At 41.2% G+C, this 13836-nt stretch overlaps 1 protein-coding gene across 1 annotated transcript in view; it reads left to right on the top strand.

Annotated features, from left to right (window-relative positions):
• LOC122800807 (arrestin domain-containing protein 3-like) overlaps positions 1-13836 on the top strand; it is a 253670-nt gene that overhangs the window by 130087 nt on the left and 109747 nt on the right. The window contains exon 3 of the mRNA XM_044070085.1: positions 8633-8763. Coding sequence (XP_043926020.1) covers positions 8633-8761 — 129 coding nt within the window. The 3' untranslated portion in view covers positions 8762-8763. The remainder of the gene's footprint in view (positions 1-8632; positions 8764-13836) is intronic.

The raw sequence follows: 13836 nt of genomic DNA, 5'->3' as shown, positions 1-13836 counted from the left end.
GGGTTGTAATAAAATCATGGCTTGTATTAGGTTTAATGATTTAAATATTTTTTGTGTTAATACGATGGAGTATTTAAGAGGTTCTATTAAATTATAGGATTTTGTTAGGTTGGTGTTTAGAAATGGTAATGCTTTGGGGTTTATTTCCAGGCTTTTGGCATGGTTATGGTATATTTTTAACCAATGTGGGTACCAAGATTTGTCCATTGGGTTGTGTTCCGCAGTCCTCAAGATTCTATTGGTGTTTATAATTAAGTAGTATGTTTCAACGTTTGGGAGGTCTAGGCCATCTTTGCTTTTGGAGGTCATTAATGTATCATATGAAATTCTGTTTTTTTAGGATCCTAGATAAATTTAGCAAGTTCAGTGTGAATCTGCTTGAAAAATGTCTTGGGTAAGGTTATCTGGGAGGACGTGAAGATATATAATAATCTAGGTAAGACATTAATTTTTATTATCGACACTTTGGCCAAGAATGGTAGTCTTAGATTTTTCCATCTATCCAGGTCTAGTAGGATGTCATTCCATTTTTGTTTTATATTATTTGAGTAAAAATCTTTGTTGTTTGTAGAGAATGTAATACCTAAGTATTTAATTATTTCTTCAGTTTTTATTTTTCCTACCAGTGGTAGAAGAGAGAAAGGTTTAGGGGTTTTTAAGGGGAAGATGTTAGTTTTTTTGAGGTTCATTTTGTAATTCGATATTATACACCATTATTCTAAGTGTAAAAAATATATAGATGCCATGCTGCAGTGCACCTATTTTGTACTTTTTCTATATAGGTCCACCATTTTCTCATCATTTGCATATACCAGTTGACTGATTTGCATGGTCATCCTCATTTTCATGTCATTTTGAAATGATCAAGCACAGCACACTGTGTTACTTTGTTGTGTGTCTGATCTGTTTCTCTGAATCACCCATAACCTGTGTGTTACTGCTAGCTATATTAATCTGTGCCACATTATGTGCTATCCATCTCATATAAGAATCCCAGCTTCAGTGTGCTTGTACTGTTAGTGTCATGGTTGAAAAAACACGTAGCCATCACTTAGTCAGGGAAAACAAATACACTATGGTATCAATAACAGCATGCACTTAAGTGTATATAGTTTACAGAGAGATAATTTGTGAAATTCAATTTTTGAAATGTTGCTTTAAGTTAGTGGAAGGACTCACAGGCTTGGAAAAGCTGTCTGTCAAAATGTTGGAAAGTAAAATTAAACATTTCTTAATTATATGTGAACATTTTATACAATGTATCTAGTAAAGTGTCTTTACTCTTGCTCTTAATTTTTAAGAACCAGAAGTAGTAAAGGGCGCCTTCAATGTACACTTCCAAGGATAACTCATAAATATATGTCATGAATGAAAGCTGTAGACAAGTATTTACTTAACATGGATCAGCTAGGGACAATTTAATAAATCATTTTTAAGCATATTATGAGGATAACAGCACACCAACTACATACGTTTGTGCCTGAGATGATATTTTGAACCCTATGTCTGCTGACCATCAGGATTTCTCTAATGGGATGAGTCTGTTGGTTCCCATTTGCCAGGAATGGTTACAAAAAGACCATCATCAAGTGAGCCATAAGGGTGCTGCCTGCACCAGTTTCCCTAATATCTGCCTGCATATAGCTGCGGCAGGCATCCTTCAACACTGCCGTATCCCTCAGACAAGACCACACAGGAAACTTGTCCTGCCTGTATCCAGTCTTAGCTAGGGCATCCTAATTCCCCCCAAAACAGACTAAGCTGGCTACTGTTAAGACTGTGGCTTAGAGAATTACAAACTAGCATGACTGATATGACAAGCCACATTGCAATCAGTTGCCTGTTTTATTCCAGGTACAGGCCATAGAGGCATTTTTCCTACAGCCTAATCACATCCTAATCTTACCTCTTGACAGCTGATGCTTAGCATCACTGGCCTCACCTTATATGTGCGCTTTCTATCTCTCTCTTTCACAGAAACACACACACACTCATACACACGCACACACATACACACACACACACACACACACACACACACACACACACACACACACACACACACACACACACACACACACACACTCACATGCCCCTGAGGACTTGGAGCACCCCACCTACATTCCACAGTCAAAAGCCTTCATGCAGGCCTCTGCTTGCAATGGCTGTCAAGGAACCACCTCACCCTCCCTCCCAGAACAGATGAACTAACATCTACCATTCATGTCCATTCTTCAACTTGGCTCTTCCAGATCCAGAGTCACTACTCAAACTCAGGTTGTCTGGGTATTAGTCAGAGCTTTGTTCTTCACTGTGACAGATCCAGCCAGGTATACTGTTTATCTTCCAAAACCATAAGATCTTATAGGTTCATAGGTTCATACTAGGCTATCTGCCCTAGGGCATTTATAAGCCTAGCCAGTGTGTGTTTGGCTTTCGCCACCCATTTTAAATTAATTTTGCTATGCCCTTTTTCAAGGTTAGTATACTGTGCCTCTGTCTAACAGTGACACAGAAGTGATACCCGGGGTAAACCTACGATCTCCCATCCACTCATCAAGATTCCTCTTGAAGAGAGTCAATGAGAGACTCTGCCTAACCTGGACTGGGATTTTATTCCAGAGTGAAGGGAGCCTTTGGGTTATAAATCTGTCCCTCCAGCATGTCCTATTTATTTCAGTGCTGAGGTTTAAGTCTCTTGAGCACGTAGCTCAATGGGATTTGGATTTTCTGAGGTGCAGCATGTCCATTAATTCCAGGTTGGACATGGCTTTATACGTCAGGCACAGATCGCCTCTGAGCAGGCGGTATGCCACTGAGTAAAGCTGGAGTTTCTTTAACCGGGCAGCATATGGAATCTGTTTGAGCCCTTTGATCCTCTTGGTGAGGTACTTTTGGGGTCTTTCCAGTTGCTGCAGGTGCCTGGTAAGGTACATCCCAAAAGGGGCATTGTACTCAATTATGGGCCTGATAAGGGATGAGTAAAGAGGCATGATGACCTCCCCTGATCTAGATGTGAATCCCTTCATGATTAGGTGGGCTATATAAAATGTTTTTCTAACCACTTTGGCCACGTGGTTGTCAAATGAGAGATTGCTATCAACTTGGGTCCCCAGGTCCCTAATTACTTCTTCTGTACTTAATGGATTATCACCTATGTGGTAATTTGTGGGCACTTTGTTTTTGCCAAAGGGGATGACTATACACTTTTTGGCATTTAGCTTGAGGCCATGGCTCTGGCACCAGTTGTCTGTTTTTATGAGGCCCTTTTGGAGGATGCTTGTGTTGGCTGGAGAGTTGATTATGGCACCCAGTTTGCAGTCATCTGCAAAGTTGGTCAGCCACAGTCCTTCCGTGTTGGCCTGTACCTCCGAGAAATATATACCGAACAAGAGAGGTCCCAGGACTGAGCCTTGTGGGACGCCACTTATAACTGGTTTGGAGTCTGACATGGCTCCAGCAATTCTAACCATGTGGGTTCTGTCCTTGAGCCAGTTTGCAACCCATTTAGTGACATAGGGGTTTATATTTAAGCTGGTGAGCTTATCTATAATGCCCGAGTGGGGTATTGTATCGAAGGCTTTTGTGAGGTCCAGGTAGGCTGTGTGGACCACTTTCCCCTCGTCAATGGCCTTGGTGACTGTTTCAAAGAAATTGACCAGGTTTAAGAGGCAGGATCTGCCCTTAACAAAGCCAAACTGGGTAGGATCCAGTGTCTGTAGGTCCCCAATATCTTTATTTATGATGTCCATGATGATCCTTTCCATAGCTTTGTAGACCAAGCTAGTCAGGCATATGGGGCGATAGTTTCCAGGATCCGTTGAGGCACCATCTTTGTGGAGAGGGATCACTGTTGCTGTACGCCACTCTTTGGGTACATATCCTGTAGTAAGGCTGAGATTGAACAGTAGTTTTATGTTTGGGTTTAGCTCTTCTTGGATTTCATGTAGGACGCAGCCCGGGACACCGTCTGGTCCCATTGATGCTGTGTTTTTTGCTTTGGAGAGGGCGGCTCTTACCTGAGCATCTGAGATGTCAGGGGGGCAGCACTCTGCTGGGATAGATATTTGCCCTTTTGATGGTGGGGGGGAGAAATTTGCGCTGAACCTGTCAGCTAGGATGTTGGCAATGTCTGTGGGTCTGATGTATTTTTTGTCATTTTAGACTAATTCTGAGCATATCTGGGAATTCCCACCCAGGTTCCTAACATAACTAAAGAAAGCCTTGTGATTATCCTTAGTGTCCTGTGCAATTTTTCTCTCGAAGCTGGCCTTAGCCGATTTTATGAGTGCCCGTAGTTTTTTGCTAATACTGATCAGAGATGCCTTCCCTTTTTGGGATTTTGCTCTATCATGTAGTAGCTTCCTCCTTCTATTGTATAGTTTGTTTATGGCTATGGTCCGCCAGACAGGACATCTGCCTTTGGAGGATTGGGTCTTGGTTTTATTTGGGATTGCGTGATCCATGCATTCCTGAAGGTGTTCATGGAATGCATTTATAAAGGATTCTGTGGTCTGGGCCATATTTTCCACAGGCTCGGGTGCTTTGCAGGATTCCACCTCGGTTTTGAGGAGTGTGAAATTTGCTTTAGAGAAGTTTTTCACTGTGGTTTTCTGGGCAGGGGATGGGGTCAGGATGTGAATATCCAGTGAGGTTAGTTTATGGTCTGATCTTACCAGTGAGGGATACACTTCGGGTCTGGAGCATAGAGTCCCCATGTTAGTGATGATCAGGTCCAGTATGTTTTCCCCTCTTGTGGGAGTGGTAACAAGTTGTTCCATAGCATTTGAGTTTATAAATTCTAGGAACCTTTGGGCTAGGGTGTTGGATCTAGAGTAGAGCTCCCAGTCTATGTTTGGGTAGTTGAAGTTGCCCAATATAATGGTGTTTGGAGAGACCTTCATATTTTCCAGTGTTCTCAGGAAGGCCGAGTGGGGTTCCTGGGTTTGGGAGGGTGGTCTGTAGCAGGCTATAAACTTGAAGGCAGTCTTACCCACTGTTAGTTGCATATGTATAGTCTCTGATTCTTCGTGCTGTGCCATCAACCTGGAGGTGTGGGTATCTTTGACGAATATTGATACTCCCCCTCCTTTTGTGGTTCCGTCCAAGTTTTGGGGCCGAAAAGCATGGTATGAGGTATAACCTGGTAGTGCTGGGGTGCTCTCGGGAACCTTGAGCCAGGTTTCTGTTACTGCACAGATATTGATGTTCTCCATGCTAAGGAGAGTTTCGAGTGCATGCATCTTGAGGTTTAGACTTCTGGCATAGAGTAGCATTACTCTTAGTTTCATATCCCTTGTGATACATATGGAGGTGGTTTTTTTCTTTTGAGCCTTGCCTAAAAAAGGCACTATGGGGGAAGCAAGAGCCTTTGCCAATATCCGAAAGCCCAGGGGTGACAGGTGCAAGCCGTCCCTAGCGAAGCATCGTGGCTTGTCGAGCATGTCATCCCAGGCTGACAGGCATTGGATCCCCTTTGAATGACACCAATACTTAAGTAAATTGTTGAAATTGATCATCTTGTCTTTATATTGTGGCATCATTCTTGGTGAGGGTAAGATGCTACTCAATGTCAGGGTCATATCGGCCTGGGCTACATGCTCAGAGAGCTCCTCTATGTCTCTTTTCATGTAGTCCAGGGAGGTACGTCTCAGGTCATTCACACCAGCATGGACAATGACCGAGTCATATTTGTACTTGCCTTGGAGTGACCTGAGTGAGTGGCAGATCCTAGCACCTGACAGGCATCTCACCATGACCTTCTCCTTGTTCAGCCTGGTGAGCAGGACGTCAGTGTCCCTGATGACAGAGTCACCTATTACAAGTGTATCAGGTGTTCTGTTTAGCCTTAAGGGCTGTGACTGCTCGGCACTCTGGCTTTCTGAGCTATGTGTTGCACGTGTTTTGTTTTGGGGTAGTGGTTGCTTGGGTGTCTGTTTTGGAGGTCTCTGCTGCTTAGGCAGATTTTTATTTAGAGCATCTGAGTATGTTTTTGTGTGTTTATGTGTTTGGTTTGCTGTCGTGGTAAGTCAATGTGAGACTGGAATCGTAGTGAGTGTGGTTTCCTTCTCCTCCTGACTGGTTATGCCAGTACTGAGTTGAGAGATCTTAGCCTCCAGTTTGGCTATATGGTTGCATCTCTCACATGTGTTGGAATTTGTTGAGAGGAGGAGAGGGTTGTCTGTGTACATGAGGCAGTTGTAACATTGCCTCAAGATTCCCAGATTCACCAGCTGGACCGGAGAGGAGATTGACAACTGACATTTGGACATGCTAGAATAGTATTGGGAATTCCTTTATAATTGAAAAAAAGGGCCAGTGGGGAACAAGGTACTCAAGGGGAGTTTGTGAGGGTGTAGTGCTTTTAATTTTTTAGTGCTGACTTATATAATTGCTTTAGTGAGCAAGTGCCAGGTAACTTAAATGCAATGTGTTACAGGTAACTTAAATGCAAAAATGAAAAACAGTAACTTTCTTTCAAGTGAAACAAGGAAATAAGTACAGTAAGCAATGCAGATATCACTAGGGAGCCACAGAAGCACTGAAAAGCCACGTTTTAGGTGGAATTAGCATTTCAGGAAAATAACAAGCAAACAAACAAACAACAAGCAGGCCTGGATCTAGCCTATGCTACAGCAAACAAGGTGGACCAATTTCAGTAAGAAACAGTTAAAATATGCAGGCACTATAAGCCTTTAACCAGAAATTCCCAGCTCAGAGGGGCAGAGTCCAGCCTCTCCTCCCACAAGAGTGCAGACCATGAGCCTTCTTAATGTAAAATAACTGGCCTGATGCCCAAGTGCTTAATCCAAATGACTTAGAATGATAGCTACACTTTAATCAAGTTACTACCAACCAGTAATAAATACAATTGAACTAGTCTATGCTACAGCAAACAAGGTGTACCAATTTCAGTAAGAAGCAGTTCAAATACGCAGGCACTATAAGCCTTTAACCAGAAATTCCCAGCTCAGAAGGGCAGAGTCCAGCCTCTCCTCCCACAATAGTGCAGACCACGAACTCTCTTAATGTAAAATAACTGGCCTGAATCCCAAGTGCTTAATAACAGACACTGAGCCCTAAATCAGCAGTTACCAACTTAGAAGGATGTAAGCTACCTGTTCTGCCACTACAGTGCAGACCACAAACCTTCTTAATGTAAAACAACTGGTTTGAAGCCCAAGTGCTTAAACTAAAAGGCTTAGAATGAGTTACACCAAGCAGTAATAAATACAATTGAGTACTATTAAGATGACGCAAAAGCAAAATAAAGTAGGAAGAAACACAAATACAGTAAAAGTAGATATTTTTTTTTTTTTTGAGTGAGCAAATGAGATGGGCCCAGGAGTTACAGGACAGAAACAAGTGCAAATGCAGGTCTTCAAATCAGAAAGTTGAGAGAGATGGAAGACCGCCCAAACAGCCAATAACTACAAATTCTGGGCCAGAACCACTCCTTATGTGGTAGACAGGTTACCTAATGCTTACCACTCCCACTGATAAGCTAGAAGACTTCCCTCCAACACAGAAAGGCTTATATATAATGATATCCCAAAGTTGTACTATTGCAGAGGTATGCATGTTACCTTTTTAATGTCCAGTTGCCCCATTCTTACAGCAAGCAAAATAAGGTTAGATACTTATTAATTCTACTAGAAAATTACATGGCTGAGGGGTTATGCAGCTTCACTTGCTCGCCATAACTATGATGTTTCCCTTGCTTATCACTGCTGAATAACATTTCCTACACCACTATGGAACCCATAGGATATTTTTCTATGGTTACATGCATTTTGTAGAATGTGTGCAATTGGGGTTATAAATTATAGCCATAGTAATTTAAGACATTTTAAAGAGTATTACTCAGAACTGTATTAAGACAATTTTCTGCCATGGGAAATGCACTGTTTTGGTGTCTCATCCAGCTCTTTATAAACAAAATACATTTTAATCAGTTAATGGGCTAATAAACTCTTATATTGTATGTTAAGGTAGGAGGAAGTTATTGTGTAAAAAGCTAATAAGGCATTGCAATCTCTAGGGCTAACAAATATATGACTGCTTGTGAACTGTGAAGTGGCTTTTTTTTCTTTTTTAGAACAAGTTGTGCATGCCAATTGGAGCCCCTAAAGCACTGGCAATTGCTGCCCCAGACTGGTACCTGGGGCTGCTGTTCTATCCATCTTGCCCTTCCTAGAGCTGCGTCATAAACAAACTCCCTTGTACCCTTTTTTTTGTTATATGTAGTACATGAACAAATGTGGATAAATGTCTTAGGTGCCTATATTTCATGATTTCATACACAGACAGAAAACTGCTGCTTTTAATTTCATTTTGTCAATAAAGAATTACTGTAGGCAGAAAATATTGGTGAGAGGGGCAAGTAACTGGACAAATATGGAAAAACAATCATATAAGGCCAAAGGACATTTTCTTATGTAGAAGAGAAAGTGAATTCAGTGGGGCAGAAATAAAAATGGATGAGTGTCTAGATGCTGGGAAAATGAATCTTTCCAAAAGCTGTGTTGTTGTTAGCAGTCATTTTTCAGGTATTTGGAGTAGCAACACATGTTGTTCAGTGTAGCTTATTATATGTAGCATTCCTATTTACAGCTATGTTTTCATTTTTTAGGTAAGACTGAAGATAACCGGATCATCTAGCTTGAAAATATGCATGCCACTGATTATCGGAAGCATTCCAGTACAATCTGTTTATTCCTCAGACTTTGTGACACAACCATTTAGTTACATCACCATCTGAAGGTATTTTATGAATTAATCTTGAATGTAGGCAGCTTCATTAAGATTTCTTTTGCTAATATAAAGATGTGCTACATCTTTACCAGTCAATATAACCTAAACGATAAAGTAATGAGTTCTGATGGTTACATATTGAAGGCTTGGTACTGAGTCTCACAGCCTATGCTTGCATATTGTATGGTTTCATACAAATCGTCTAACAATCCAAAATTTGTTGCTCACCTCTGAGTACAAGAAAGTATACCTTTTGACTCAACCATTTTGAGACTTAATCAGACCCCTTATCATCTCTTGCTGTTTTGCATATTATTGCTTCTTTCTTCTCAAGAAATTTCATCGTTGTTTTGTTGTTTCATAAGGAGTAAGGGACTTCTGTTCTCAATGTATATAGTTTCAGATAGAAGAAGGGCTAATATACTGAAATAGTTTGTCTATCATTTGAGTTTAATTCTTCTTTAATACAGAGTTATGGCAAACCTAATTCTGTGGTTAAAATTGTGGCACTATAGAGAGCTGGAAATTGAGAAACTTGAATACCACCACTGTGCTTTACAAGAAGGTGAACACACTTGCACATACTTTTTGTGAGTTTTCATACTGTGCTTACTGTATTTTCTGATTATTGTTATCTGCTAGGCTGGTCTGCCTTCTGTAATTTGATATGACTGGTGGATAGTTGTTTGACCCAGTTAACTAGGGCTCACACATACATTTTTATTTCCTTTGACCTTAACCTGGCACTGCTAGCATAATTAAAAGAGACATTTTACAACGTTTTTGTACTCATGAAGTCTTTCACACTAGGATGGTCTGGAAGGGCTACAATTTTTAAAGTGTTTTTATATATATATCTAAAATTAGTGTTACTTTGAGACCAAATGGGTTGCAGTGAATAGAGCTCCCGAGACCATGAGAAGCTGGCAGTGTTATTCACATTTCAAGGGTAGGGGGTTTTCTAAATTTGTTATACTGTACACTGTCTGGCTCATGTTAGGAAAAAAGCATGGTGAATATTATGTGACATGTTTAAATTACTTACTTCCCCAACTTGGTGTCAGCAGTGTTCTTTTTTTTTTTTTTTGCTTCATGCTGTTACAGGAATGCTGCTCTTTACTGACATTTTTTTCTTTTATTGTGATAGTCTTGCTCTTTGACACTTTTCTTTCCTTGATTATTGCTTTTTTAATTCCAAAGAGGTCCAATACTTGTCAACCTGGGACAACATGGTTGACAGGCCATGTTGCTTTGATTGGGATGGTCTTCACCTGTCACCTTTAGGCTTTTGAATATTGGCCAAAACATTATCCAGCCCTATTGTGCTTTTTTAGGCACTGTCAAACAAACAAACAAACAACCCTTCCCACAGAACAGACGCTACTCAGGACAAGCTAAAGGTTTTACTGCTTAATGCTACTATCTCACCAAGAAAATGCACTCGCTGGAAGCTCTCCTCACCTTGGAGAATGCTGACATCTATGTATTTACTGAAACATGGTTCAAAGCCACAGAAAGCACTCCAGCAGTGTATGGGTATAATGCCTTTCATTCATTCCAACCACCCAGTGAACATGAAAGAGCAAAAGACAGAGGCGCATCTATCTATAAAAGGGATAGACACATCTCAAGGCTGTTCAAACAATATGACATGCTTGAGCTACTCCATTTCCAACTAACCATGGGAAAAATCCATTACCATACTCTTGCTAGCTACAGGTCCCCCACCATGAGACAGGAAACTCATACTTCATACCTAAAGTTACTGGAATCACACACCATCCAGCCCAATAACATGCACATGAGTGAGTTTAATTACCACTCCATTAATTGGGAGGCATCAACCACTAAAATGCAGGTCCAAAGATTTATTGACTTTGTAAATTCTAATGCCCTGGAGCAGCTAGTCTGCACTCCCACTTGGAGAGCAAATATCCTAGATCTGGTACTCACAGATATGAGAGAGTGCTGCACCCCCCCCCCCCCCCAGTGTCGTGGCCTAACTGATAAGATCAGATCACAAAGTGGTTTCCCTTGAAATAAAGGTAAAACTAACCCCCCCCCCCACCTAACCCCCAACACTTTAAGGACTTTTCTAAGGTAAATTATCCCTTATTAAGGGACAGCATAGTTAGTTTCCAAGCTCCCCCAAATCCTGAAAAATGCAGAAACCTGTACAGAGGCATACACAAAACCAGCACAACCATATAACTGCATTGAAATGGTAGTACCAGACCAAAATAAACCCAGGTCAAACTGCAAAAACAAGCCACCCTGGTGAACGCATGGTTTTAATATGTTGTACAAAAAAAGGAAAGAACATCCTGTCGAGAAGTAAGAGGGAATGTGTACAACAGAGCAGAAAGTCTCTGATTAGTCTAAACAAGAAATCAGGGAAATAGTCAAGTCTATGAAAGCAGACTTTGAGGTAAAAAATAGCCTCCAAAACTAAAGATAACCATAATTCATGTTTCAGTTATGTCTGCAATCTTAAGGGCAACACCCAGCAATGTGTGGAATTACTTGTAGATGGCATCACCTATCCTCAGTCAGAAGATATAGCAAATATGCTGGCCAACAAATTCATGTCAAATTTCACCTCCCTATCACCCTCAGTTCTCCCACAAGAAATACCTTCCACCACTCCACTGCCAATTATCACCAAAGAACAGGTTGCCACTCCTCTTTCTAAAGCTAAAATCACGGCTTCAGTGGGGCCTGATGATATACCAGGTTGCCTTTCAAACAGCTTAAATCAAGACTTATAAGGCTATTAGAATCTCTATTTAACCACAGCCTCTGGACTGGCTTTGTCCTGACAGAGTGAAGGACAGCAACTGCCATCCCTCTGCATAAAGGAAGACCATCTACTGACCCAGGAAATTCCAGGCCCAAAATTTGGCTAGTCTTATATGTAAGGTCATGGAAAGAATACTCATCGACCTGATAGTGGCATAGGAAACCTCCAAACACAGGACTCAGCCAAATTCAGCTTTGTCAAAAGCAGGTTATTCCTACTGAATCTGGTAGATTTCTTTGAGAAAGTCAGTAAGACCATGGATGATGGTAAAACAATACATACCAGTTACCTTGTCCTGGCCAAGGCATTTAACACAATTCCCCAGTCAGATATTATAAATAGACTCACAAAACCGAGCATAAATCCCTACTTCAATAGATGTATAGCCAGTTGGCTCATGGACAAGACACATGGTTAAAGTGGGTAAATCCACATCCAGCAGCAGGCCAGTTACTAGTAGTGTGCCACAGGGCTCAGTGCTGGAACCACTCCTGTTTGGAATATGCTTCTCGGAAGTCAAGTCTAATGTGGAAGGCCTCTGGGTGACAAAGTTTGCTGATGACTGCAAGCTGTGGGCATTCGGTGAATCTCGCAGTGATGTAGATATCCTTCAGGAGGGTCTAGATCAGACAAATGATTGGTGCCAGAACCATGACCTAGAGCTAAATCCAAAATAATGCATTATCATACCCTTTGGGAAGTCAAACGCCTCTTCAAATTACAACATCATAAACTCAGTGGTGAGAGATCTGGGTACACAGATAGACAGCAGCCTGAACTTTGACTGCCATGTGTCCACAGTGATGAGGAAGTTATTTTATGTGGCACAACTTATAAGTAAAAGTATGGTATCCAGATCCAAGGAAATTATAGTCCTGCTGTACTCAGCCCTCATTAGACCAGTAATCAAGTACAATGCCCCATTTGGATATACTGGACTAGGCTCTTACAGCAGTTGGTATGACCTCAGATGTTCCTCACAAAGAAAATACAATGTGTAAACAACATCAAATATGTGGCTAAATTAAAAGCCCTATCCCTTTACTCCATCTCCAACACACTATTAAAGAGTGACCTATACCAGTCCTACAAGGCTCTCACAAATCCAGCCCTGCTGGAGCTGCTACACATCAGAAAGTCAAACAGCATAAGGGTTACCTGATCTAGGGATCTAAACTTAGTAACTCAAGCAAAACATGCTAGAGGGACAGGTATGTGTCTCAGAGATTGCACCTTCTTTGGAACAGGCGTCCTCTTCACGTTAAGCAGAGCCCTTCCCTGGCCTACTTCAAACGCAGTTTGGGCAGATGGATGGGGAATCACAAATTCACACCTATGCTAGTGCCTATGTCCCTTATGGTCAGGGGCAATCTGTAAGATACTCAATACACAGGCACAAATCCATGCCATTCTCTTGTCCCTATGGTCCATATATTGAATAAAATCAGGTTATATTGGCTATGTTTGTATGGGCCCTTAAGTCTTTAGCCTAGTAATCTATGAACCTATGAGCCTATTTTATTTACATAGTGTCAGTAGTAGTTAAAGAAGAAACAATATATTAAAAGAGGTGAAGTTCATATGTTCTCTATAGTAAGTCTGTGTCATTATGTAAAAGAGACCCTTAAAAGAACTCCTATCTAATGAAGGAAAGAGGGTGTAGATGTGAACATTATTTCTAGAGGGTTCTTCATTTAATTATCTGCTCATTACTTTCCTCAGTCAGTGCTATGATTTAGGATTTACTGAGAATAAAGTGTTGATGTTTGTCATTTAGGACAAGGGGTGGTTGGAGATGATGTGGTAACAATGTCTCTGGGAGGCATGTTTCAGGTTGTTATCTTTTTGTGGGGCAGAGAAATGGGTATAAAGAGAAAGTAGGGGCAGTTACTTTGAGAATAAGATTTGGCTGAATGTCAGACTTGGAGTGAGGATTGATGGTACATGTGTTTTAGCCAAAAAACTGATAAGGCAATAGTGGTTAATGTCAGGAGTACGGGGGCTGTGGTGTGGTAGGTATGAATGGTGGCAAGGGTTAGATTACAGGAGTATTAGGAAGTGCAATTAATTAACTATGCCTGAATAGCACAAGAGATTTGGGGGGGGGGGCATGGGTGAGGAGTATTGGCAACTGCACTGTCAAAGTCAAAGAGAATGCTGAATCTATATCCATAGCTAGGTCCCTGAAAGAAAGGGGGGAGGAGAGGAGGAGGAGGAGGATGAGGAGAGGAGAGGAGATTTTTTAAAAGGTTTTAAAGGTAAAAAGTTTGAGATGGAAAGTT

This window comes from Protopterus annectens, chromosome 4.part1, assembly GCF_019279795.1.
Source record: "Protopterus annectens isolate FY-2018-M chromosome 4.part1, PAN1.0, whole genome shotgun sequence".
Lineage (NCBI taxonomy): Eukaryota > Metazoa > Chordata > Ceratodontiformes > Protopteridae > Protopterus > Protopterus annectens.
This window is presented reverse-complemented; position numbering and strand designations above follow the sequence as displayed.